The 27,436-nt window shown below is 42.6% G+C and overlaps 1 protein-coding gene across 1 annotated transcript; it reads right to left on the bottom strand.

Moving 5' to 3' along the window:
• Window positions 1-2,168: 2,168 nt before the first annotated feature.
• LOC120058852 (adipolin-like) lies at window positions 2,169-26,532 on the bottom strand. The gene is made up of 9 exons (XM_039007589.1): window positions 26,332-26,532; window positions 25,421-25,423; window positions 13,137-13,241; window positions 12,806-12,917; window positions 12,278-12,468; window positions 10,314-10,422; window positions 9,976-10,069; window positions 2,488-2,566; window positions 2,169-2,267 (listed from the first exon to the last, which is right to left on the bottom strand). The coding sequence occupies exons 1-9, from the start codon at window positions 26,503-26,505 to the stop codon at window positions 2,169-2,171; spliced, it is 966 nt and encodes a 321-aa protein (XP_038863517.1). The 5' UTR covers window positions 26,506-26,532.
• Window positions 26,533-27,436: the final 904 nt, after the last annotated feature.

Consider the following 27,436-nt stretch of genomic DNA (forward strand, 5'->3'; position numbering starts at 1 on the left):
TATGTTTTCAGAAATGTTTACAAATGAATTCAAAATAAAAAGCTGAAAAGTCTTGAGTGAATAAGTATTCAACCCCTTTGTTATGGCAAGCCTAAATTCAGGAGTAAACATTTGCTTAACAAGTCACATAATAAGCTGCATGGACTCAATAATAGTGTTTAACATGATTTTTGAATGATTACCTAATTTCTGTACCCCACACATACAATTATCTGTAAGGTACCTCAGTCGAGCAGTGAATTTTAAACAAAGATGAGAGCGGTTTTCCAATGCCTTGCAAAGAAGGGCACTTATTGGTAGATAGAAAAATTAAAAAGCAGACATTGAATATCCCTTTGAGAATGGTGAAGGTATTAATAACACTTTGGATGGTCTCTCAATACACCCAGTCACTGCAAATATACAGCCACCTTTCCTAACTCAGTTGATGGAGTGGAAGGAAACCGCTCAGGGATTTCACTATGAGGCCAATGGTGACTTTAAAACAGTTACAGAGGTAAATAGATGTGAGAGGAGAAAACGGGAGATGGATCAACAACACTGTAGTTACTCCACAATACAAATCTAAATGACAGTAAAAAGAAAAACTTGTACAGAATACAAATATTCCAAAACATTCATCCTGTTTGCAACAAAACACTAAATTAAAACTGAAAAATAATTATCAAAGAAATTAACTTTATTTCCTGAATTCAAAGCGTTATGTTTGGGGCAAATCCAACACAACACATCACTGAGTACCCCTCTTCATATTTTCAAGCATGGTGGTGGCTGCATCATGTTATGGGTATGCTTGTCATCGGCAAGGACTAGGGAGTTTTTTAGGATAAAAATAAACTGAATAAAGCTAAGCACAGGCAAAATCCTAGAGGAAAACTTGGTTCAGTCTGCATTCCAACAGACACTGGGAGATAAATTCACCTTTCAGCAGGACAATAACCTAAAACACAAGGCCAAATTTACAGTACACTGGAGTTACTTAACAAGACGACATTGAATGTTCCTGAGTGGCCTAGTTACAGTTCTGACTTAAATTGGCTTGAAAACCAATGACAAGACTTGAACATGGCTGTCTAGCAATGATCAACAATCAACTTGACAGAGCTTGACAGATATTTCTGTATTTCATTTTCAATAAATAAGCAAACAATTCTGAAAACATGTAATTATTGGGTATTGTGTGTAGAAAAAAAATAATAGTTAATCCATTTTGAATTCAGGCTGTAACAAAATGTGGAACAAGTCAAGCGGTATAAATACTTTCTGAAGGCACTGTACAGCGGTATGAAACAGAATGGCCAACATACTTGCATTTCATTTCAATGCTCTAACCACATTCCTTAGTTTGGGTTTGAATTCCACAAAATGGTTCCATACAGAGGCCAATGTTTCCTCTATTTTGTTCAGTGGGCTGTAGACTCCACATGAGACATACAAAGTCCCCCTAGATAGAACATACAGTAGAGGTCACTTTGCTGAGAATAGGGTTGCAAAATTCCGGTAACTTTCCCAAAATTCCCTTGTTTTCAAAAACTACTGGTTGGATTTTCCTAAATGCTTCTGAATTTCTTCAACCTTAGCTGAGAAGTTGGGGCACCCATTCAATGCATACTGAGCATCTTTGCATCATCCAGTGTATATACACACTCACAGAGTCTATGTACTGTACTTTCTTAGCTACTGCCATTCCATTAAAGAGATTAATAAAAACCTTTCAATTTCATGAATGATATTCATTATAGCATTTTTCCTATCAGGCTATTACTGTATTAAAAATACGTATATGATTCAGGTTTTTTTCTTTCTCAAATTCAAAATGTTCATTGAGTGATTTGAAGATGTGAATTCTTGTCTATTAAGATTGTCTGTTGGTATGCACAAGTGTCTTTCTTGGCCCATAGGAGTGCTTGCTTTCATGGTGTCTGGGGAGAGACACAGTCCTTTAGCTTTCAAAACGGTTCTTCCAGGATACACCAAGTAGAGAAGTTCAATGGCTGCAAATGCTGCTCATGCCTTTTGCTTTCTCCTCCATGGATGGGGATTGGCAGATAGCATCTGTTAGTAATCCAAACAGATACAGGTATGACAGATGCCTTGCATGGCCAGGGCCCTGGTGTCCAATGGGAAGAGGGAAGGAATACCCCCAGCCCCAATGGCAGGACGTGAGGCTATACACCCAGCAACATCCCCATGAAGTCAGAGCCATTCTGTATTGTGATGGATGCCCCAGCACCATTGTCCACAAATATGGAGGTGTACTGTCCAATCTGAGGAGATACAATAACATTTTAAATACAGTAATATAATGACTGATTGTTTTGCTATAGTGATATTAAAACCCATTATAGTGTTAAGAAGTAATTGTACTTCATAACACTTCTTAAAGGCTTTTTTGGGGGCAATATCTTACTCTATATTCAGTTTGACCCTATTGGAAAATCTTCATGCCAAGCGTTGTGATGATCAGTTTGATAAATGTAAGCCCACCTGTAGCTCCAGCAACCCTTGCACATACACTGTGAAGATCTTGCTGTTACTTTCCAATCCAACAATCATCTCTAACGACCTGTGATGAAGAGAAAAACAGACAACAAATGTTAATTAATCATAATCTTGTCACCTGATCTTTACGTTTGTTCAAAATAATTTTACTATATCTATACACACCTAACCTGATATTTCATGCAAAATTTGTTTTCGTACACATGAAATAAACATGTCATTGCTTCATTCTGAGTCTTGAATCACCATCATCATTACAGTGAGCCTTTAATGAAGTCTGCAGTGTAGACAGTAATATTGCAGGCGTGGAGTCTTGTCCTACAACTCCTGCTGAGACCACTGGCTCCTGTTTAGTGGAAAATGCTGCATTTTTATGGTGAATCAATCATGTTTGTCTTCACTAAACTACCATCCCAACGAGGCTCATTTTACATTCTCTGCATTTTCATGTGTGGGAGAGCCAGACAGGCTGGAGGCTTTGGGGTGGAAAAGCAACAACAATGAGCCCACTTTTTCGGGGTAAGGTAACCATCATAACAATATTATTTATATATTTTTTTGATAATACCAGGTTGTGAAGCAAGGTTGTTGGCCTTTACACATTCTGGAGATATTGGGTGCCGTTCGTTAAAAAAGAAAATTGCTTACTTTATATAAACAGAAATGGCAAAAATATGTGAACAACAGTACTCGAAATATTTTGGTATCTACAAACGAGTGTGTAATATACTGGTATCTACAAATAAGTGTGAAATATTTTGGTATCTACAAACGAGTGTGTAATATTCTGGTATCTACAAATGAATGTGTAATATTCTGGTATCTACAAATGAGTGTGAAATATTCTGGTATCTACAAACAAGTGTGTAATATTCTAGTATCTACAAACAAGTGTGTAATATTCTGGTATCTACAAACGAATGTGTAATATTCTGGTATCTACAAACAAGTGTAATATTCTGGTATCTACAAACAAGTGTAATATTCTGGTATCTACAAACAAGTGTGTAATATGCTGGTATCTACAAACAAGTGTGTAATATTCTGGTATCTACAAACGAGTGTGTAATATTCTGGTATCTACAAACGAATGTGTAATATTCTGGTATCTACAAACAAGTGTGTAATATTCTGGTATCTACAAACAAGTGTGTAATATTCTGGTATCTACAAACGAATGTGTAATATTGTAACGAGTATTACCGAAGGTGGCTTCCCTTCCTGTTCGAGTGGCGCTCGGCGGTCGTCGTCGCCGGTCTACTAGCTGCCACCGATCCCTTTTTCCTTTTCGTTTGGTTTTGACTAATTGTTTTCACCTGTTTATTGTTTGGTTGTTAGGGTGGTGCTATTTAAGTTCGTTTAGCCCGCTTCTGTTTGTGCGGGCTTGTCTTTCTGTTTTGTATGAGGTTGTTCGTTTTATTTGGGGTTTTCCACAGTCTGGATTTATTTTTCCAGTGTGTACTTTATTCAAGTGGATTATTACGCCAATGTTTTGACGTTACCAGTTGTTCTTCTGGTTGGGCATTAAAGAGTGGTTTTTCCCCATATCTTTGCTCTCTGCGCCTGACTCCTCACAATTTTCCTCATTGTTCGTAACAGAAGCCCGCACCATCATATGGAGCCAGCAGGAGCAGCGACCACCCCTCTCCCCACGATGGAGGAGAGAGTCCTTCATCACACATCCATCCTCCATCGCATCGGATCAGCTATGGATCAAATGATGGAGAGGATGGATCGTTGGGAGAGGAGTGGTCTCCCTACTACCCCACCTACCCTCCCTCCAGCAACTATACCATCTCCTCCAGCGGGATCCGGTGCCAGCGCTTTGCGTATTACGCCTCCAAGTCAGTACGATGGAGCGGCGGCGGGTTGCCAGGGATTCCTGCTACAATTAGATCTGTACCTGGCCACCGTTCGACCAGCTCCCTCGGACGAAGAGAGCGTGAGTGTCCTCGTCTCCTGCCTGACGGGTAGAGCCCTAGAGTGGGCCAATGCGGTCTGGAACGGGCCCGACTCAGCGAGGGGCCACTACCCGGAGTTCACCCGCCGTTTTCGGGCCGTGTTCGATCACCCTCCAGATGGCCGAGCGGCGGGTGAGAGATTGTTCTATCTCCGACAGGGGACGAGGAGCGCACAGGACTTCGCGCTGGATTTCCGGACCTTGGCCGCTGGAGCAGGGTGGAACGACAGGGCCCTGATAGACCATTACAGGTGTAGCCTGAGAGAGGACGTCCGCAGAGAGCTGGCTTGTCGGGACACTACGCTCAGTTTGGATGAACTAATAGACATGTCTATCCGGTTAGACCATCTGCTAGCTGCTCGCGGACGTTCTGAAAGGGTCCTGTCAGTTCCACCTCCTGACCCTCCTGCTCCCATCCTGATGGAGCTAGGAGGGGCAGTATCTAGGGAGATCGGAGGAGGAGGCTCCTCCTGTACCAGTTGTGGCCGAAGAGGGCACACTTACGGTCGGTGCTGGAGGAGTCCATCTGGGAATCGAGAGGGCAGGCAGAACACTCCTCGGTCACCTCAGGTGAGTCAGCACCACACTCTCCCAGAGCTTTCTGTTGGTCACATGTTTTTGTTAATATGTTTCCTTAAATTTTTTCCCTCTCTCCAGCATAAGGCGCTAGTCGATTCAGGCGCAGCTGGGAACTTTATAGATCGCGGACTCGCTCAGAAGTTGAGGATTCCGTTAGTTAAGGTAGAACCCCCCTTCCCTGTGCACTCCTTAGATAGTCGACCATTAGGGTCAGGGCTGGTCAGGGAGGCCACAATTCCTTTGGAGATGATTACGCAGGGGAATCATAAGGAACGGATTAGTCTGTTCCTTATCGATTCACCTGCGTTTCCGGTGGTGCTGGGGATTCCCTGGCTGGCTATTCACAATCCGAAGATTTCGTGGAGACAGGGAGCTCTACAGGGGTGGTCTGATGAGTGTTCAGGCAGGTGTGTAGGAGTTTCCATCGGTGCGACAACGGTGGAGAGTCCAGACCAGGTTTCCACCGTGCGCATTCCCGCTGAGTATGCCGATTTGGCTATCGCTTTCAGTAAAAAGAAGGCGACCCAATTACCACCCCATCGACAGGGGGATTGCGTGATAAACCTCCAGGTAAACGCTGCACTACCCAGGAGTCATGTGTATCCTTTGTCCCAGGAGGAGACGTTGGCTATGGAGACATATGTCACGGAAGCTCTTGGACAGGGATTCATTCGGCCCTCCATGTCACCCGTCTCCTCGAGTTTCTTTTTTGTGAAGAAAAAGGATGGTGGGTGGCGTCCGTGTATTGATTATCGAGATCTCAATTCCATCACGGTGGGTTTTAGTTACCCACTACCTCTCATCGCTACGGCGATGGAATCATTCCACGGAGCACGGTTCTTCACGAAACTGGACCTCAGGAGCGCGTATAATCTGGTGCGTATTCGGGGAGGAGATGAGTGGAAAACCGCGTTTAGTACCACATCGGGCCATTATGAGTACCTCGTCATGCCGTACGGGTTAAAGAATGCTCCAGCTGTCTTTCAATCCTTTGTTGACGAGATTCTCAGAGACCTGCACGGACAGGGTGTGGTGGTGTATATTGATGATATTTTGATCTACTCCGCTACACGAGCTGCGCATGTGTCTCTGGTGCGCAAGGTTCTTGGGCGACTGCTGGAGAATGACCTGTACGTGAAGACGGAGAAATGTGAGTTTTTCAAACAAGCCGTTTCCTTCCTGGGTTATCGCATTTCCAGTTCGGGGGTGGTAATGGAGGGTGACCGCGTAAAAGCCGTGCGTAATTGGCCGACTCCGATCACGGTAAAGGAGGTGCAGCGGTTCTTAGGGTTTGCCAATTACTACCGGAGGTTTATCCGGGGTTTTGGTCAGGTAGCAGCTCCTATTACCTCACTGCTGAAGGGGGGGCCGGTGCGTTTGCAGTGGTCAGCAGAGGCAGACGGAGCCTTCCGTAGGTTGAAGGTGCTGTTTACCGAGGCGCCAGTGTTGGCGCATCCGGACCCATCTTTGGCGTTCATAGTAGAGGTGGACGCATCCGAGGCTGGGGTTGGAGCTGCGGGTACGCCACCAAAACTCCGCCCCTGTGCTTTTTTTTCGAAGAAGCTCGGGCCAGCGGAGCGGAATTATGATGTGGGGGATAGGGAGTTGTTGGCTATGGTTAAGGCCCTGAAGGTGTGGAGACACTGGCTTGAGGGGGCTAAGCACCCTTTCCTCATCTGGACTGACCACCGTAACCTGGAGTATATCCGATCAGCTAAGAGACTGAATCCGCGTCAGGCAAGGTGGGCCATGTTTTTCACCAGATTTAGTTTTACGATCTCTTATAGACCAGGTTCCCTAAACACTAAGGCCGACGCGCTGTCTCGCCTCTATGACTCAGAGGACCGGTCCATCGATCCTACTACCATCATTCCGGCGGTCAAGTTGGTGGCACCAATAGTATGGGAGGTGGACGCGGACATCGAGCGGGCGTTAAGGGAGGAACCTGCGCCTCCACAGTGCCCGGAGGGTCGTAGGTACGTACCGCTCGCTGTTCGTGATCAATTGATTCGATGGGCTCATAGTTTACTCTCGTCAGGTCACCCGGGTATTTCGAGGACAGTGCGAGGTCTTAGGGGGAAGTACTGGTGGCCCACCTTGGAGAGGGATGTGCGATTCTATGTCTCTTCCTGTTCGGTATGCGCTCAGAGTAAGGCTCCTAGGCACCTGCCTCGAGGGAAGTTACAACCCCTCCCCGTTCCACAACGGCCGTGGTCCCATCTTTCGGTGGATTTTCTGACTGACCTTCCCCCATCTCAGGGAAACACTACGATCCTGGTCGTTGTGGATCGGTTCTCTAAGTCCTGCCGTCTTATCCCGTTGCCCGGTCTCCCTACGGCCCTGCAGACTGCGGAGGCACTATTTACCCATGTCTTCCGGCACTACGGGGTGCCCGAGGATATCGTTTCTGATCGGGGTCCCCAGTTCACTTCCAGAGTATGGAAGGCGTTTATGGAGCATTTGGGGGTCTCGGTCAGCCTGACCTCGGGGTATCACCCGGAGAGTAATGGGCAGGTGGAGAGAGTGAACCAGGAGGTGGGTAGGTTTCTGCGGTCGTATTGCCAGGACCGGCCAGGGGAGTGGTCAAGATACATCCCCTGGGCAGAGATTGCCCAGAACTCACTAAGCCACTCCTCTACCAACATGTCACCATTTGAGTGTGTGTTGGGGTACCAGCCGGTTCTGGCACCATGGCATCAGAGTCAGACCGAGGCTCCTGCGGTGGAGGAGTGGGTACAGCGCTCTAAGGAGACTTGGAGAGCCGTCCAGGAGTCTCTGCGTCAGGCGAGTAGACGGCAGAAGAAGAGCGCTGACCGTCACCGCAGTGAGGCCCCCGTGTTTGCACCGGGGGATAGGGTCTGGCTCTCGACCCGAAACCTGCCCCTCCGCCTGCCCTGCCGGAAGCTGGGTCCGCAGTGTGTAGGGCCATTTAAAGTCCTGAGGAGAATAAACGAGGTGTGTTACCGATTGTTACTTCCTTCGTATTATCGTATTAACCCCTCGTTTCATGTGTCTCTCCTCAGGCCGGTGGTAGCTGGTCCCATGCAGGAAGGTGAGGTTCCGGAGGTCCCTCCGCCCCCTCTGGACATAGAGGGGTCCCCGGCGTACAGGATACGGTCCATTCTGGATTCCAGACGCCGGGTGAGGGGCCTGCAGTACCTCGTGGACTGGGAGGGGTACGGTCCGGAGGAGAGGTGCTGGGTCCCGGTGGGGGATATATTGGATCCATCTATGCTGAGAGAGTTCCATCGCCTCCATCCGGATCGCCCTGCGCCTCGGCCCCCGGGTCGTCCTCGAGGCCGGCGTCGGCGCGCTGCGGGAGCTGCGCGTCAGGAGGGGGGTACTGTAACGAGTATTACCGAAGGTGGCTTCCCTTCCTGTTCGAGTGGCGCTCGGCGGTCGTCGTCGCCGGTCTACTAGCTGCCACCGATCCCTTTTTCCTTTTCGTTTGGTTTTGACTAATTGTTTTCACCTGTTTATTGTTTGGTTGTTAGGGTGGTGCTATTTAAGTTCGTTTAGCCCGCTTCTGTTTGTGCGGGCTTGTCTTTCTGTTTTGTATGAGGTTGTTCGTTTTATTTGGGGTTTTCCACAGTCTGGATTTATTTTTCCAGTGTGTACTTTATTCAAGTGGATTATTACGCCAATGTTTTGACGTTACCAGTTGTTCTTCTGGTTGGACATTAAAGAGTGGTTTTTCCCCATATCTTTGCTCTCTGCGCCTGACTCCTCACAATTTTCCTCATTGTTCGTAACAAATATTCTGGTATCTACAAACAAGTGTGTAATATTCTGGTATCTACAAACGAATGTGTAATATTCTGGTATCTACAAACGAATGTGTAATATTCTGGTATCTACAAACAAGTGTGTAATATTCTGGTATCTACAAACAAGTGTGTAATATTCTGGTATCTACAAACGAGTGTGTAATATTCTGGTATCTACAAACGAGTGTGTAATATTCTGGTATCTACAAACGAGTGTGTAATATTCTGGTATCTACAAACGAGTGTGTAATATTCTGGTATCTACAAACGAGTGTGTAATATTCTGGTATCTACAAACGAGTGTGTAATATTCTGGTATCTACAAACGACTGTGTAATATTCTGGTATCTACAAACGACTGTGTAATATTCTGGTATCTACAAACGACTGTGTAATATTCTGGTATCTACAAACGACTGTGTAATATTCTGGTATCTACAAACGACTGTGTAATATTGTTGTTGGTTCTCTTCATCCTTCACACATCCCAAAAATAAAATGTCTCTATTCAGGGTTGTGTTCAATAGGCACCAAATGTCCAATAAGAAATGTTCCTTTACATTTTTTCATAGTAAAATGTTTTCCTACGATTTGCTCAAATGAATACGACCCTGGCCTGTGGTGCTGGAAGCAGCATGATATCCCAGGCGTCAAAGGTGAGTCTATAAAGAATTTAGAGGCGACAGGGACCAGGAGAAGGGGTGAGAGGACATTTCCTTCAAAGACGTGTTCCACTTTAACACAGGAAATGCCTAACTGGTTCCACACAATGTATAATAGACAACATTTTAAACAGCTCGTAAATACTAGCAAAAGTAAAACTGGCATTAAACACTGATTATCAGGCACGGATTCAATGACTGCTGTAAATATAATGCCTTAACAACACATCAGAAAGCCTGACCTGGCAGACAATAAAAAATGGTTATGATATTGTTTTGTTTGTCAGGGATAGTTTTACCTCATTCCATGTAACAGCGTTGCAAAAGACGGAACAAATAAGAACCATATGGTTTTCATGCCAAGGTGAAAACGTGTGGAGTGGACTCATTTGAGTTTGTTTCATAGGGTGACTAGATATTGGAGGCATTTTCAAACTTCATCATGCAGATTTGTTGATAAACAGTAGACGATCAATAGACTGGGACTGAGGGTAGGCCTACTCACGTATATCGATGGCACAGGGATTCGATGCAGATCAGCACTCGTACATTATCCCTGGCTCTCAGCTGACTCTTACTCCTCTTTACCTCGCTGTGGTCTTCAGGGAGGAAACATAGTTACTCTGAGGTTATACATTATCCAGCTCAGAAACACCTCTCTGAAGAAAAGGTCACAGAGTCCTCTGAAGATGTACAATATTTTAGCAAAATCTCTGAATAAATTGTGCCTCAATGCCCCTCATGCATTGTCTTGATATTTGATATCCAACTTCCAAATCAATACATTTCCCAAGATGATTCTCTGATAATTGGGTTTCCGTAAAGTAGAGAAACATTCCTTACCAATATGAACATTAGCAGAGAGCTGGTAGATCCCTGTAACGGGAGCTGTGAATCGTCCTGTGGATTGGTCCATTCCTGTCCCTCTGAGGAAGGCACCTTTAGCAGGAGGCTGGAAGGACAAATACAATGTGACTTGCAGAATGGAGTTGTACAATGACTCACAGATAATTTGGGCTCAATTGATATTTAGCTAAAGTGAATCGAGGAGCTACAAAATGTAAATGTATGTCTGCCAAAGGGAACACCCGAGCAAATAATCCGAACTTTTCCAACAGACATTGGAATACTAGCTATTTATTCCATTGCCTGACTAAGTCACTACCCACTTTATATATGTAAATACAGTGTAACACATTCCATTATTACTATTTATGCAATGGGTGGGTCTAATCCTGAATGCTGATTGGTGAAAACCGCATTCCAACCGGTGTCTATTCCACAAGTTACCACCTTGTAAATCTATGACGTTAAAATGCCTATTTACTCTGTTCCATCTGACTGCGCAATCCACTGTCTCATCAGCACAGCCAGGCAACTTATAAACTTGATCTGCACTATAAAGGCATCTAGACATTATCTCACATTGCTTTTAGACAAACAGTTTTTTTAGTTTTCAACAGCAGAGATTTGTATAAACCTTGCTGTCTGTCTCTCCGACATTTTGCAACATTGTTTCAATATTCAAATTCGATCTCCAGCTGTCCCATAGTAATGAATGTCTCGGGAATCAGGATGAGACAGACAGGCAGGCAGCTTTTCTCAACCAGTCTAAATCATGAATCAGCTGGCATCATTTTTATGAATATATACAAAGAAATGTCAATAGAAAACAGGTCAAACAAAATGAAGTGCAGCTAGTTTGCAGTCTTTCCAGCTTCAGTTTGACGTGATTGTGTTAGCAGTGTTGTTGGCTAGCTCCTCTAAACAACAGTGTCCTGACACGAGAGCACATTTTCTATGCAAGGTGAAATCACGCCTCATTAGCTCATTGTTATGGATGTATCCAAATAAATGTCACTAGAAAAAAGCTTAAACAAATGCAAATGCAGCTACTTTGCTGTTATTCTGGCCATAGTTGGCTAGCTAGCAAGTAAGGGATAAGAATATTGCCAGCCAGTATGGGAATGGAACATTTAGAACGAACGACTGGGTCGCGACACATAGATATAGAACAAAAAAACTAAACGACTGGGTCGGACCTCTAGCATCCGAACCGATAGAACGAACAACCAGCCGGCTTGGGTAGCAACCCTAGATTTGTGTCGGGACTATATCTTGTGGAAAGATGAAATAGTATGAATAAATTCATCAAAAGAACGTTTTTAATGAAAATATGTCAATCATTATATGGATATGTCGGTAACCCGTTGTATAAAATGTTTCATTAAAAACATTATTTTGATGAATTTATTTATTTTATACCTGCTGTAACCTGTCTATGTGATGAATATTTTTGATTTGATGTGTCTACTCTTAACCTCCCGCCTCAGAATGTCCCAGGGAATAGTTCTTCCTCTACATCATGCCGTTTCAAACAGTGTCTATTTTTGTCCACTCCGCACCATATTCCAAGTCACAGACAGAGTGCCTTTTGTATGCCACCCAGAAAGTGATGTGGAGCGTTGTAAAAGGAGATATTTTTTTACTAAGGACTAAGAAGCCAGTCTAAACTCAAAGCATGGTACTGCTTTGTCAGACTTTAGGGAAGCCTTAAGATTCCTGGCTTCATTCTTATACATCAGGTGGATATAACCAGAATCATTGCTGGTTCAAACTTCAAACCTGCGGTTAAAATAAAGTTAAAAGAAAGAAAATAGAACGAAAGAAAAGTGATTGTGGAGATTAATAGACGGCTTAATGGTGAGTAAGACAAGAGGATAAAGAAGATGGTTAAGGGGGTGACCAAATACTTCACAAACTCCTACATTCTTTACAAACTTCTCAATTGTTCCTCCAAAACGTACCGTCTGAAAGTTTTGTAGCTCCATCAGTGTCTTCTTGTCGACAACCACAGGTCCTATGAGTTTACAGTGGAAGGCTTCCTCTATCCTCCTGTAAGAGGTCATTCCTTCCAGGGCAATGAGGGCCATGGGTATCTGACTAGGACTGGTACTGGTCTGCTTGTCCACTGCAGCAGCTCTCCTCTCTGTAGCTTCTGGTGAAAACACAGAAGGAATATGGGAATCTCAACTAGAAAGATGACAAGAACATGGACTTGACTTTGAACTATAGGAAAAACTTTCTCTGAGTACTACAGTACAGCAATAGAGTAGTGAGTTTGCAGTCAGTCAGACCTGATATCTACCCCGGATGGTCAGTTACTAATGAAATACTTCAGCCTTCACAGAAACAATGATCCATCAGCAGTAGCAGTTGATCAATCACCAATGTTTTGGAATCAACATGTATTTTTATACTCAGCGAAGGACCAGATCAGACTTTATAACATGTTGTGTCTTTATATGACATTTTATGACTTTATATGATATTACCTTTTATCATCTCTTTGAACTCCTGGAGGAGGACCTCCTGGGTGACCTCTGCCCCGGGGAATCCAGGAGGCCCCTGAGGGCCTGGAGGACCAGCAGGACCTGGTGGTCCTGGCTGACAGAGATCAGGAAATAATAACACATCACATAATAATATAGCATCATCATACATATACTCTACACATGATTTGACACAGAAAGCTGTTTCAATATTAAAACGATCAATATTCTACTTATGTATTGTACTAGATGCTTCGTGACCAATGTAATGAACGGACCAGTACTTGATCAGCTAGCTTATTTGAACCACTACTGAAGACATTGTTATATTTACCAGTGGCCTTTTGCGTTTGCGGCATTTCCCAGGGAAGTTGTCTACGGGTCGTTTCACAAAGTCCATCCATGATCCCAGGGGATCTACTCTCTGGTTGTCAGGAATCTATAAGACACATGAGAGAGAAAACCCATGAAATGTTTTTCATTCAAATAGACGGCATAGCTGGATCTAAACAGAAGATGGCATGGGACACGGTTGGACTCCCGATATTAGATCACTTTTAAGGTCTGATTTTGGAATGAACACAGTTGAATGAATGAATACCATGTTGGCATTTAGGATTATGCTTTGAACACAGGCCTACTATGAATCAATGAGACACCAAGGAGAGCCAGATGTAGTTTAATTAACCTGGCTGATTAATAGTGAGCACTAAACAAGTGCCTAGTAAAATAAAGTGGGAAAAAGGGTGCGGGCAGAATGTACTTAGAATCAAGCTAGCCCCAAATTGTTACACTGTTCCTCAATAACAAATGCTCTTTGAGGAGAGCAGTGCTAATTGCAAGATTCATCAGATATTTCAGGCTGGAATCATTTCGCCCACTGTCACACAATGCAAAGTATTGTAACTAAGTAACTGAATCCAATGAGTCATATTTTCTGCTTACCGACCATAATTGGAAAATCTTGCCGTAAGATACTATTAAATGGTGCCAGACATCAAGGCAGGTCACACTATGAAGTGAACTCTCTTTCTTTCTCTCTCCCTGTCTCTCCTTGCCGGTCTACTACCATTTCAGAGAGAGAGAATAAGCCTTTTTGTGTCATACCTTTCACTTTGCCAACTATGTTCAGTCACTTTTTCTGTCCAAGACTTTCCCTTTTTGCTTGTTTTTTCTCTCCAGATAATTCACTCAGGTGCCACGTCAATTATTATTTGCCCAATAGGGTCAGAGGAAAATAAACAAGACGTCTCAAGGGATTTTTTTCAACACATGGACATTTCCATGATCATACTGTGCATTCAGGACCATGTAAAACATCTCTATCCATGGGCTATTTTAGTGCCCAATTAGTCTACAACAACATTTATAAACACCCAACAACACTTTCACCTATACCTACAAACATACTTACAGTATATCAGGAGTGTAATGACCGTATTGAATATGATAATAATTATAGTTGCATACCATAAAAGTCAACAGCGGCTGTTGAAATTGACTTGCCAGTAAAGTTCATTGCCTTATGCTAGTGATGATGATTGTAGACCTTTGCTTGATATGCAGGGATTCTGAATGTGTGATGATGTCATCCTTTTGTTGATAAAAAAAAACCTCCTGACATATTACCTTGATCCAAATGAAAGGCCTCTGCCACCCAATCATTCTAACCCTAGCTGTGTGAATTCCAGTAACCGCAAATGCCTTGAATCCTCCCCAAGCAAAGCCCTCCTTCCTCCTCCCCAAACGTCAAGTGACTGTGGCAGAGATAGAAGAGGAGATTAGGACGAGCCATGAAGGTGAGCTGTCTGAAATGGAATTTGTTTAGGTTTGGCAGGAGGACACGGATCACTTATCTGCAAAACTAACATGCCGCCTTTTCTTCACAGAAATAGAGACTCGCCCTTCGTTATATTCAACAGTAACAAAGTAACCCATTGTTTGTCTTGTCTTCAATATTCTAGAATGAAAAAGGTTTCATATTTGGGGTTTGTGTTTTTTTTTTTCTGTGTCTTCTCCCTTTTCTCTTTCCTTGTGACAGCAGACAAAATAAACAAGTTAAGTAACACAGTGCCTCCTGCATGTTGGATGTTTGTGGGTTTTTGTTGTGCTTTTGAAGCCTGGAGACAGATAAAAGGCAGACAGATTTTGTCAAGCCAAAGATACTGTTACTGCATAATCTGCCACATTTTTTCCACAACACTGCAACACAGCCAGTAAACTATACTGAATCCTTTTCTTTCTTGTACCATTCATGCTGCATATAAATGCTGTCTTAATATCTCTCACTTTCATACAAACCTTACAAGAGCAAATGAAAAATCTTTTGAATTTGAGATTAAATTAAATCTTAAACATCTATTCCATAAACTACACTTTTAATGATTAAAAGTTTAATGATGAGTGTGATGATTTAAACACTGACGATCACCACTGAAGAGCCTCTCTGGCGACTCTGTTTGATTGAAGTGATGCACACTGAACATTGACAACAGAGTAAGGCACAAAACAAGGAGCTTAACGCTATGCTTGACTGTTAACACCTAAGGACTCAAAATAACTGCACCTCTTCTGCACCTCTCCTTTCATATTGATGTCATACGTTGATCATCTTATGTTTTTTTTTTTAGACCAACTCAAGTAAGCCCAAACATGCAACTTATAATTATATACTGTACCAGTCAAAAGTTTGGACACACCTACTCATTCAAGGGTTTTTCCTTAGTTTTACTATTTTCTACATTGTAGAATAATAGTGAAGACATCAAACCTTGAAATAACACATATGGAATCATGTAGTAACCAAAAAAATAGTTAAAAAATCTAAAAATATTTTATATTTGAGATTCTTCAAAGTAGCCACCCTTTGCATTGATGTCAGCTTTGCACACTCTTGGCATTCTCTCAACCACCTTCACCTGGAATGCTTTTCCAACAGTCTTGAAGGAGTTCCCATATATGCTGAGCAATTGTTGGCTGCTTTTCCTTCACTCTGCGGTCCAACTCATCCCAAACCATCTCAATTGGGTTGAGGTCAGGTGATTGTGGAGGCCAGGTCATCTGATGCAGCACTCTATTACTCTCCTCTCCTTCTTGGTCAAATAGCCCTTGCACAGACTGGAGGTGTGTTTTGGGTCATTGTCCTGTTGAAAAACAAATGATAGTCCCAAAGAAGCGCAAACCAGATGGGATGGCGTATCGCTGCAGAATGCTGTGGTAGCCATGCTGGTTAAGTGCGCCTTGAATTCTAAATAAATCAAAGACAGTGTCACCAGCAAAGCACCCCCACACCATCACACCTCCTCCTCCATTCTTCACAGTGGGAACCACACATGCGGAGATCGCCCGTTTGCCTACTTTCCGGCTCACAAAGACATGGCGGTTAGAACCAAAAATCTAAAATTTGGACTCATCAGACCAAAGGACAGATTTCCACCGGTCTAATGTCCATTGCTCATGTTTCTTGGCCCAAGCAAGCCTCTCCTTCATATTGGTGTCCTTTATTAGTGGTTTCTTTGCATCAATTCGACCATGAAGGCCTGATTCACGCCGTCTCCTCTGAACAAATTGATGTTGAGATGTGTCTGTTACTTAAACTCTGTGAAGCATTTATTTGGGCTGCAATTTCTGAGGCTGGTAACTCTAATGAACCTATCCTCTGCAGCAGAGGTAACTCTGGGTCTTCCTTTCCTGTGGCGGTCCTCATGAAAGCCAGTTTCATTATAGCTCTTGATGGTTTTTGCGACTGCACTTGAAGAAACTTTCAAAGTTCTTGAAGTTTTCCGTATTGACTGACCTTCATGTCTTAAAGTAATGATGGACTGTCGTTTATCTTTGCTTATTTGAGCTGTTCTTGCCATAATATGGACTTGGTCTTTTATCAAATAGGGCTATCAACTGTATACCACCCCTACCTTGTCACAACACAACTGATTGGCTGAAACGCATTAAGAAGGAAAGAAATTCCACAAAGTAACTTTTAACAAGGCACACCTGTTCATTGAAATGTATTCCGGGTGACTACCCCATGAAGCTGGTTGAGAGAATGCCAAGAGCGTGCAAAGCTGTCATCAAGGCAAAGGGTGGCTACTTTGAAGAATCTCAAATATAAAATACATTTTGATTTGTTTAACACTTTTTTGGTTACTACATGATTCCATATGTGTTATTTTATAATTTTGATATCTTCACTATTATTTTGCAATGTAGAAAATAGTAAAAATAAAGAAAAACCCTGGAACGAGTAGGTATGTCCAAACTTTTGACTGGTAGTGTATCTTAGCTATTCCCTGTGTGATAATAAAAAAGCCAGCGTAGCACTGCCAGGAAAGCAGCCCTCTCGTTCTGCTTGTTATCGTATTGTGTTGTTAGCACACGCCATTGTAATTAAGCAATTAAAACCGTGCCCTAAAGGATTTTCTCAATTTTAGGAAGTCGGCCCAGCTGTAACCAAGATAATTACTACTGTTATTCAAACTAAAAAACAAGATTGCGCAAATGACTGTTCCAACTTTTTTTGACACTTTTATTCAGTGTGTAACACAAAATATCATGAGAGTTGCTACAGTAGCGTAGCAATAAAGCAATACCTCATGAGGATTTTAAGATCGGAATTTTATTCTCACTTTCATTGATCGGGCTTCACACTGCTACACACAGGTGGGCATCATATTTTTGCTACCATGACATCCAATAGCTTGACAAGAAATTATGATTCATTGTACCTCAGTGAAACTATCTTGAATATGCCCTAGATGAAGGTCTTTACACAGAGAAATGAAAATCATAGCATGACGAAATAGAAAAACGGTCAGTTATGTTTAATCTAGTTCCTATTGAGGATGGCTCAAAGTAAACTATGTTCTCACTCACATACCTTTATATCAGCACATAAAGCACATGAACAAAGTGAGTAGAGGATAGATACAGGTACTCTGTTCTTCCCTTTGATCCCGGCTGTTGTTTGAGTGCCATCCAATAGCTGTGTCTTTCAACAGCTGTGAGAGCACACCACTCCAGTGGCAATTTGGGAAAATGTGTTAGACATTCTTAAGGTGTTAAACTGAAGGTACTCCTCAGAACATCAAACACTGTTGGAGGTGGGGGCTCTATTCCAACTGAGATTGCGATATCTACTGCTACAGGCCCCAATTCTGATAAGGCAATTCACTTTACTTACAAATATGTAACCACAATGACAGTATGAAAAAACATCACAGTTTTCAGTTTGGACATACATCTACAATACCATGGACATTGCACGTAAGCTTGTAGAGTTGTACTACCTGTGTAGTAAAACTGTCGTTACACATGTATTATGGAATTTGCTGTTAGAGAGTTGGGCCAGTAACTGAACGGTCACTGGTTTGAATACCCGAGCCGACAAGGTGAAAAATCTGTCGATGTGCCCTTGAGCAAGGAACTTAATCCTAATTTGCTCCAGGGGCGTCGTACTACTATGGCTGACCCTGTAAAACAACACATTTCACTGTGCTCATCCAGTTGATGTGACAATTAAACATCATCATCATGATAATTCAGGAAACAGTTTGTTTGAGGTGCAATTGATAATTCTTACATATGTGATACAGTTTGTTTGATGAAATGAAGTAGAATTTATTTGCTCCAATAAAGGGAGGGAAATATTCCCCGGGGAAGGCAACATTCCATCCAAAGCACAGTCTGCATTACAAATGGCAAGTAGTGCACTATGTAGGGAATAGGGTGCCATTTGCGATGCGGCCACAAACACAACTGTTAAGATACTCATCTTGAACAGCACTCCATTGCCGGCTCTTCTGTAGGCATACCGGTATAGCCCATAACTCTTAGCTTGTTTTCATTTACACGTCATTATCCTTATTAACTAGCCATACCATATTGTTTGACATGCACCAACTAGTATAGTCAAAATACCTGCAACACACAAATAATATCTTGAAACGTTAACTGCAGGGCTTACCTATGTAAGAATGCTGTTCATTGACTATAGCACAGCATTCAACACCATAGTACCCTCCAAGCTCATCATTAAGCTCGAGGCCCTGGGTCTGAACCCTGCCCTGTGCAACTGGGTCCTGGACTTCCTGACGGGCCAGCTCCCAAGTGGTGAAGGTAGGAAACAACACCTATTTCACTGATCCTCAACACTGGGGCCCCACAAGGGTGCGTGCTCAGCCCCCCTCCTGTACTTCCTGTTCACCCATGACTGCGTGGCCACGCACGACTCCAACTCAATCATCAAGTTTGCAGACGGACACAACAGTAGTAGGTCTGATTACCAACAATGACGAGACAGCCTACAGGGAGGAGGTGAGGGCCCTGGGAGTGTGGTGCCAGGAAAATAACCTCTCACCCAATGTAAAAAAAAACAACAAAGGAGCTGATTGTGAACTTCAGAGGGAAATGGCAGAGGGAACACCCCCCATCCACACTGACGGGTCCACACTGGAGAAGGTGAAAAGCTTCAAGTACCTCGGCGTATACATTTCTGACAAACTGAAATGGTCCACCCACACAGACAGTGAGGTGAAGAAGGCGCAACAGCACCTCTTCAACCTCAGGAGGCTGAAGAAATTTGGCTTGGCACATAAAACCCTCACAAACTTTTACAGATGCACAATTGAGAGCATCCTGTCGGGCTGTATCACAGTACGGCAACTGCACCGCCCACAACCACAGGGCTCTTCAGAGGGTGGTGTGGCCTGCCCAACGCATCCCCGGGGGCAAACTACCTGCCCTCCAGGACACCTACAGCACCCGATGTCACAGGAAGGCCAAAAAGATCATCAAGGACAACAACCACACGAGCCACTGCCATCCGCCATCATCCAGAAGGCGAGGTCAGTACAGGTGCATCACAACTGGGTCTGAGAGAGTGAAAAACAGCTTCTATCACAAGGCCATCAGACTGTAAAAATGGCCATCACTAGCACATTAGAGGCTGCTGCCCTATATACATAGACTTGAAATCATTGGACACTTTAATAATTGGCACACTTGTCACTTTAATAATGTTTACACATTTTGCATTACTCATCTCATATGTATATACTGTATTCTATTCTACTGCATCTTAGTCTATGCAGCTCTGACATTGCTCGTCCAAATATTTATATATTCTTAATTCCAGTCCTTTACTTTAGATTTGTGTATTGTTAGATATTACTTGTTAGATATTACTGCACTGTTGGAGCTAGAAACACAAGCATTTCGCTACACCTGCAATAACACCTGCTAAACACATGTATGTGACCAATCAAATTTGATTTGATTTACCCACCAAACAGTGAGAGCAGCGTGCACCAGTCACTCTATAAATAAGCATGTAAGATTATTGCTAATGTTGCTAGCATGTTGTGTGAACAGGTAGAGGTACCGATATAGTTTGACGTGGGACAGGATGATGGAGAAGCGTCCCTAATCTCTTGTTTTTAAGTCGTTGTAGCCCCTGTGCAGTCATCCATGCAAGGTGGAGGAGGCTAATGCAGCTAGGGCCTAGCCCATCAAGAGAGGCAGGGATTCTCAGGCTGCAGCTAGAGCTAGGCTAGGGAGAACCTGCGTGCTTCCCCACTGTCATGCATCCACCCCCGTTTCCTCCCAAAGAATATCCCATCCATCCCGGTCCTCCCCTGATGCACCTCACAGACAGAGGATTTACTACCACAACGCTAAATATGGTTACTCTACCAGGGTTTTTCTACAACATAACTAAGTTAACCCTTTGTTACATTTTTTTTTTTTTTAATTGACATGAAACTGGCGCAACTGGTACACACTGCACACACCCTGCACTTTAACTTTGTAGATATGTCACACACAAGTTGTTTAGGATATGAGCAAAGTGTAGGCCTATGCATATAAACCACAAGAAACATACACTCCACTTTAAATCTCGAGGGGGCTACCAAATTATGAGAAAAAAGAAGAAACCTGGACACTGCTCTTGCTTGTATCACTGCTCTTTTTTAAGCTTTACGTATTGGCCTCAAGGCCTTCGTCAGAGCCTTTGCTATCAAATGATAAAATGATACAACTGTAAAGGATCAAGCAAATTTCAAATCCCACTATGTGTGCGTATGCTGCACGTATACATATTCCTATAGCGTAGCCTTCGTGTTATCTTTTCCTTGTTTCCACAAAACAACTGCTACAGTGTCAACATGCCATATACTGTATATGTATGCATACATTGAGTGTGCATTCCTTTCCAGTGTAAGAGAGCTACTAAAACAGTCAAATGTATTTATGAAATCTCCTAGGGAATAATAATCGTGCTTTGCTCTCAACATAAAAAGTCTAAAAGCTGAAGAGAGTCTGATTGCTGTCACACCTGCTTTGTGTACAATTTGATAGTCTTCACATTGCTCCAGTGGTGGCTCTTTCCCCAGGTATCTGTGGTAGGTAAGAGAAACCATTAAAAATGACTCTGGCTCCACATCCATATCAAGCTGAAAACTGAGATACAAGTATTCCAGACCTGGATTCAAATGTAATTTAATATCATTTCAAATAATGAATATTAATATATTTAATTCATTAAGTGTTTTTCATTTACAGACAGGAATCACAAAGCTCTGAAAATACTTGACCTGTCCTTGATTGAGCTTGCCTATTGCAACAGAACCAATAGTCCCAACTATGCAGATAATGCCCACCGGGCAGTTCAGACAGGCTAAAGCAAACACTAAAAGTATTTGAAAGATTTCAAATAGTATTTGAGCCCAGGTCTGAGTTATGCCCCAGGTAGATAGATACTCATGAGATCTTCTCTTTATGCACTCATTTGTGGTTCCACTCTGCCACATAAATACAGTGCTCATTTATGTTTGGTTTAAGCACTGTCCTTGTGGAAGTACTCTGTTCACTTACTTTATGAGGTACTAAAAACCAGTTGTAAGTAGAAAAGCACAAAATATGAGAAGGGAAAAAAAAATATATATATAGTTCATATGAAAGGCAAATTCAAATGTGAGAACACATGCAAAATTATCCCACGCTTCAACACCTATTAAATGTCTATAGGACGGATGTATTGTTACAACAAAGGCTCTAAAAGTAATTCAAGGATTGCCAAGATTTTAACAATCATTTGGACTAGGTGCACAGATCACCATCTGTTTATGATTAATGCAATGCATTCTACCCCAGACAAATCTTTACATGGGAGAGAATATACTTAAAATCTCTGGTAGATTACGGTGAAATCATGTTGCTTTCTTTCAAGAGTCCAATGTGAATCTGATGTAGAGGAACATGACCAGCACATAAAACATAGCAGGCGAGATCAAGGGATTTCTGACAGGAAATCCAAACCAAACAGTTTGATATGTAAAAACAGAAATGTTGTATTTCTGGCACCCAAAATGGAGCGCAAGGGGAATATCGTCCTAGCAGTTTATTTTATTTGTAGATTTCAGATGTAATGACAAAAGGCTGTTTATTAGTATTATGGCTGTCTGTCAGGATTTCAATGAGTGCATAAATCAATTGTGTAATGCATTAAGTAAGCAAGGGTCATTAAGACGTGTAATAAAACAAAACATCCCATAAGATAGGCCTCATCCTCACACAGTAAGGGTATCCTTGTTCCCACTCGATTTACAGTTCCAACTCTGTTCCCAATGTTTAGTGTGTGTGTGTGTGTGTGTGTGTGTGTGTGTGTGTGTGTGTGTGTGTGTGTGTGTGCAGCCTGTGTGTGTGTGTGAGTGGGCCTAGGGTTTCCTGTGGGATGGGTCCAGTCCCCTGTGTGTTGGGCTATCCAAACGGTCCCACACACTCCTTCATTAAGCATGGTGTTCGGATGAGAGAGGGGAAACTCAAGTCTCCCCCAGGGCACTGCTTAACCATTACTCAACACGCTATGCGTGATGTTTGACTTGACTGCCTCCATTACTGCCATGACTGACTGAGCCCTTTGCTGCTCCACACTGACAGATTTCACTGCACTTTGGAAAGGAGTGAAATAAGTGGCAAATTGATATATTGTTTCCGTAGTTCTGCCCTCACACTGTATTTATTGTGCTAGTCAGTGAAATCATGATAGATTGGATCGTGGATGATGACCCATCTATGCTATGACGAAGGGTAGAAGAAAAACTTGTCTAGTGCTGTGAGCGATTTTAGCAGACATAACATTATTTTGGTGCAAAAAGTTACTGCTTGGTATCATCTCACCAGATTTCACTCAGTGCAACACTCCACACCTCAACTGTGATCAATTTCAAATGGAAAATCTCTGAAGGAATGTAGTCTGCTGCACCCTGCCAACAGCTCTCACTGGGGTTGGGCCAGATGCAAAATGAATGCCATCATAAGAAGACTTTCCACTGCATGAGAGAAAAGAAAAACATGCAAATGTATAAACGGTTTGGCTTGTTTGAAGATACAAGGTGGTGTTCTCCTGCCATCATAATGTAACTCTAATAAGCAGGTTGTTTTCTCCAAGACATTACAGGTACAGATGTGAGGATGAAGTGAAACTTGAACAAACCATAATAACTGCATTAAATTAAATAAAGGATCCAAGCACCGCTTGCAGCTGGCATAGTAGATATTATTCGTTTTTTACTGGACACATTTTCAGTGAACACCGGATGATATAGCATAACATTTTGCTGATGCATTGTCCATACAAAATGCACAATAAGACGTGCTCAAGTTCCGTAGCCTAAAGGAGTGTTATGTAGCCTACACAAGTCTTGTTGCATTGTCCAAGCTTAAACATCTCCACTTTTAATCTTAGATGTAAAGTCTAAACCCCAGGGTCCTCAACTAGAGGTGACAGTATTTGGCCGAGACACTATCTGGCATAACACAGGGTCTTAGGAGTGATTATGTCATTACCCTTAGATTGTGGGAGACAAGATGAGAAAAATGTAAGTGGGGGGGGCACAGGGGGATAATCCTTGTCGAGGTGTCCTCTTTCAGAACCCTTTCTATGGGGCTTTGTGAGGGGCTTACACGGCACGCTGCACCAGTTTTTCGGGGCCGCAACGCCCCTATCGGATGTCCCAGACACAGCGGAGTCAGACTGGCCCTGTGAATGACAGAATCAATGGGCTGGGAACAGCAATGCCAAAGCTCTTTAAATATCTGCCCACCTATCTTTCATAGAAATTACATCATGGCAGTCTGCCTGTGGCCTGTTGCTGGACCATGGGGGAGATGGAAGGGACGGATGGGGGCTTTGGAGACAGAGACACCCTGGGCTCAGTGAGATAGATGGGAGAGAGAACAGAACAGATATATCCCAGTGGGGTGCAGTAGTCCTCAGTTTTCAGCAGCCTGGGGGTTGACACAAGGTCATGCTTCATAGCCTTCTGCTTTTACAGGGAAAACCAAGTCAAATAAACACAGCCAGACCACAATGAGACAGGATAGTACTGAATAATGTGTTCTTCTTCTTCTTCTTGAGAATACAGAAACAAGACCTCACTCTATGGCAAATAAAACAGAGCAGAGGCAAACTGGTAGATCTTGGACAGGGAGGGAGGGCTGGTATTGAGTGGATGGGGCAGCGAGGGTTATTTGAGAATGCCAACACAATGGGTGGGCTAAAAGCAAAACAAATACCTAATTGGAAACCCCTGGAAATATGCAATACCAGCCATAAACCAATAAATAAGAATGTGAAAGGTCAAATGCTGTTTTTGGACATGGAAACAATATTTTTTCAACTTTTTGATCAGTTTATTTCAAAGCAATTTATATATTATACTTTGGTGTAAAACTCTACTTTTCTATCTGTTTGCCAAACCATTAAGCCTTTTAAACCACCGAATTACTGTCCATATTTGATCTTTAAATAAATACTTTGGCTACACATTTAGAGAATGTAGCCTACACTGTCACATTTTCTTATCCCTAATTCATGATGATCCAAACCCTCTTGAGTGCTGATTTGTCAATAAACAGTCCTTAAAACTAATAAGCTGGGGAATTGGTGCTTGCCCCCCGCAGTGAGGACTAATTGATGCATTGATCAGCCTTTAAATGTCCACATACCACACATTCTTCAGGAAGGCATCCATTTAGGGTTTCACACATTTCAGATACTTCACTTTCTCAGGCTTGACCCAGTAGGGCACATCTCTTCTATGCTGGCAATTGCCCACATCACTACACTCATTCTCTCTATGGAACACTCCACAGAACACTCTATAGAACATTTTGTTACTCTACACTGCACCTTAGAGACTGCACCTTAGAGTCATTCAACACTGGTCACTTTAGTCATGTTTACATAATGTTAATTGATCTGAAAATGTTTCTGGAGTTAGAAACAGATAAGATATTAGCATTCCCGCAACATTATTTTCTTGAAATGTAAATTGATCTCAGAGAAATTAAGATAATTGATTACTCAGTCTATATGTGCATACTGTAATCTCCACATAGCTCATCTCCTATATAACTACTGCTGTAATACCTTTCCCTACATATACAATATATTGTCAATACTGTCAATACACACCACGTATTTATATTCAGGACTCTGACATTGTTCATTCTGATATGATTTCTTGTTTTTTCTTCTTTTTGTATTTGTGTATTAGTATTGTACTGTTAGACACTTACTGCACTGCTGGAGCTAGAAACACAAGCATTTCGCTGCACCTGCTTCAACATTTGCTAATCTGTGTATGCAATAAATAAACTTTGATTTGTTTTGACATAGATTATACATTCATAAAGCCTGAATCAAGTCCAATTATACATGAATCAAGTCCAAATAATGCTGTTGGAGCATGTCATCTGCCAGCACCAGCCATTGCAATCCATAATTTAACAAGTTAATTAACACTCCTTAAACTGAGGGTAAGACATTCCAGCTCAGGTATTTGCCTCAGAATAGATTCCAAGGTTAATAGAATGCAATCAGATGATTTAGCAAAGGATTTAGCACTAGGAACAAAAGCATTTCGCTTCAATATCATCTGCTAAATATGTGTATCTGACCAATAACATTTTATTCTATTTGATGTTGTTTCAATTTTGGTAGTACTACTGCAATTGTATTTTCTATTAAATCTGTACTTTGATAATTATCAGATCAGGTAATCAAAATGAAAAGTTACAATCAAATACCACTGATAAAGTGAATAACATATTCCACATACTAATCATAATCATTCTTCTGATGTTCAGCACTTGTATGATCAGAATAAATATACACATTTCAGCCATAAGGTTTGAAATACACCAGCAGGTCTACAGAGCAGAGAGGGCTTGGGACTATAGGGTTCTATCTGCATTTTTATCCAAATGTAGTTATTGACATAGCCTTGTACTATTCAATGTTCTCTACCTATATAGTAATATATATACCCTAATTCATGTTGTTAAGTTTAAAAAAAAATCTAGATAAAAATTGCTGACACCATTCAAACCAATGAGGGTTCTTATCTTTAATTATCTCAGAATCATATTTTTTTACAGATGGAACCTTATAGTCCTAAGCTTCTTAGAGGTTGGAGGTAGCCACTGGTGAATTGAAGATCACCTTTTAGTTTCAAATCAAGCATTACCTTGGTGCTCTCGCCGACCTCTTCACTGTTGGAGAGAGTAGCGTTGTACGCCTCTGTGTACTGTGGGGGGGTCTCCTTCGGCCTCTTCCTCTCCTTCTTGGCGTCTACCCCTTCCAGCAGGACACACTGGGTCCAGAACACCGCAGCCAGCACAACCAGTGGCCCACACCACATCTTAAATACAAACTGAATCAACCCAAATATCCCTGGAACCGTGTGAAGAAGCCTCTTTGGACAACTGGCCCAATGGTCTGTCCAAACTGTCCAACGATCGGAAAGAATAAAGCTATTGCCCGATTCCAAAAATGAAAGGACCCTAAACAGGATGATTAGACTGCAAACTGGAGGACTGCAACAACTGAGGGCTGAAGGACTCCTGGTTTGGCTGCCTGCTGCTCTCTTCCCGATGAGCTTTGAGCCTGGCAGCAGAGTGTTTCTGGAGCTAGAGCACAGCTAACTCTAGCCAGAAAGCCAAGCAGCTTACTCAACTATGAAATGTGTCAAGTGAAATGGTCCCGGCGAATGACAAATCGGCGTAGATCTGACAGCAAATAAACCCATTAGTGGGATTTTTCATGCTTTCTGCTCTGTGTGTGTGTGTGTGGGGGGGGGGGGGGGGGGGGGGGGGGGGGTGGGACGCAGGGAGAAAAACCTTAGATAGGAGTGGATGGTAGAGTTCTCTATCCCCCTCTTTCTTGCTCTTTCGCTCACACTAAGCAATGGATCCTCCTCATAGTTTTCCGATAGTTGGGTGCAGTAGAAGTCTCATAAGAGTTTGTATTTTCTTCAGAGAATGCTGCTTGGCATTCAAGCCCTCAGTCCAACTCACACATGTTTCCCACAGGACTCGCCATAGAATAAAAAGGGGAGTTGGAGATGGTCCAATTTTCTTAGCCTTTGGTCCTCCTTTTATTATTTTCTCCTTGAAGGGTATACAATTGGTCCCCCGCAGCAGAAGCTCTGGAAAGAAAACTTCAAAGTGGTGTAAAAGACACTTTGAGGGGTATTAGCAACACGGTCTCCTCTGTCCAGTACACCCAGCTGTACATAACTCACTACTGTTCATTCATCAACCCAGTCCGTCTGCTCTGGGGTGACTAAATCA

The sequence above is a fragment of the Salvelinus namaycush genome, chromosome 14, assembly GCF_016432855.1.
Source record: "Salvelinus namaycush isolate Seneca chromosome 14, SaNama_1.0, whole genome shotgun sequence".
Taxonomy (NCBI): domain Eukaryota; kingdom Metazoa; phylum Chordata; class Actinopteri; order Salmoniformes; family Salmonidae; genus Salvelinus; species Salvelinus namaycush.

What these genes read in the sequence shown, in the direction of transcription:
- LOC120058852 (XM_039007589.1), bottom strand. Translation starts at nt 26,505, where the DNA reads ATGTGGTGTGGGCCACTGGTTGTGCTGGCTGCGGTGTTCTGGACCCAG. An exon ending in GCAAACGCAAAAGGCCACTG is followed by an intron (nt 12,918 to 13,136) that starts GTAAATATAACA and finishes GATCTCTGTCAG; the next exon opens with CCAGGACCACCAGGTCCTGC. An exon ending in TCCCTGTGCCATCGATATAC is followed by an intron (nt 2,567 to 9,975) that starts GTGAGTAGGCCT and finishes TCTTCATCACAG; the next exon opens with GTCGTTAGAGATGATTGTTG.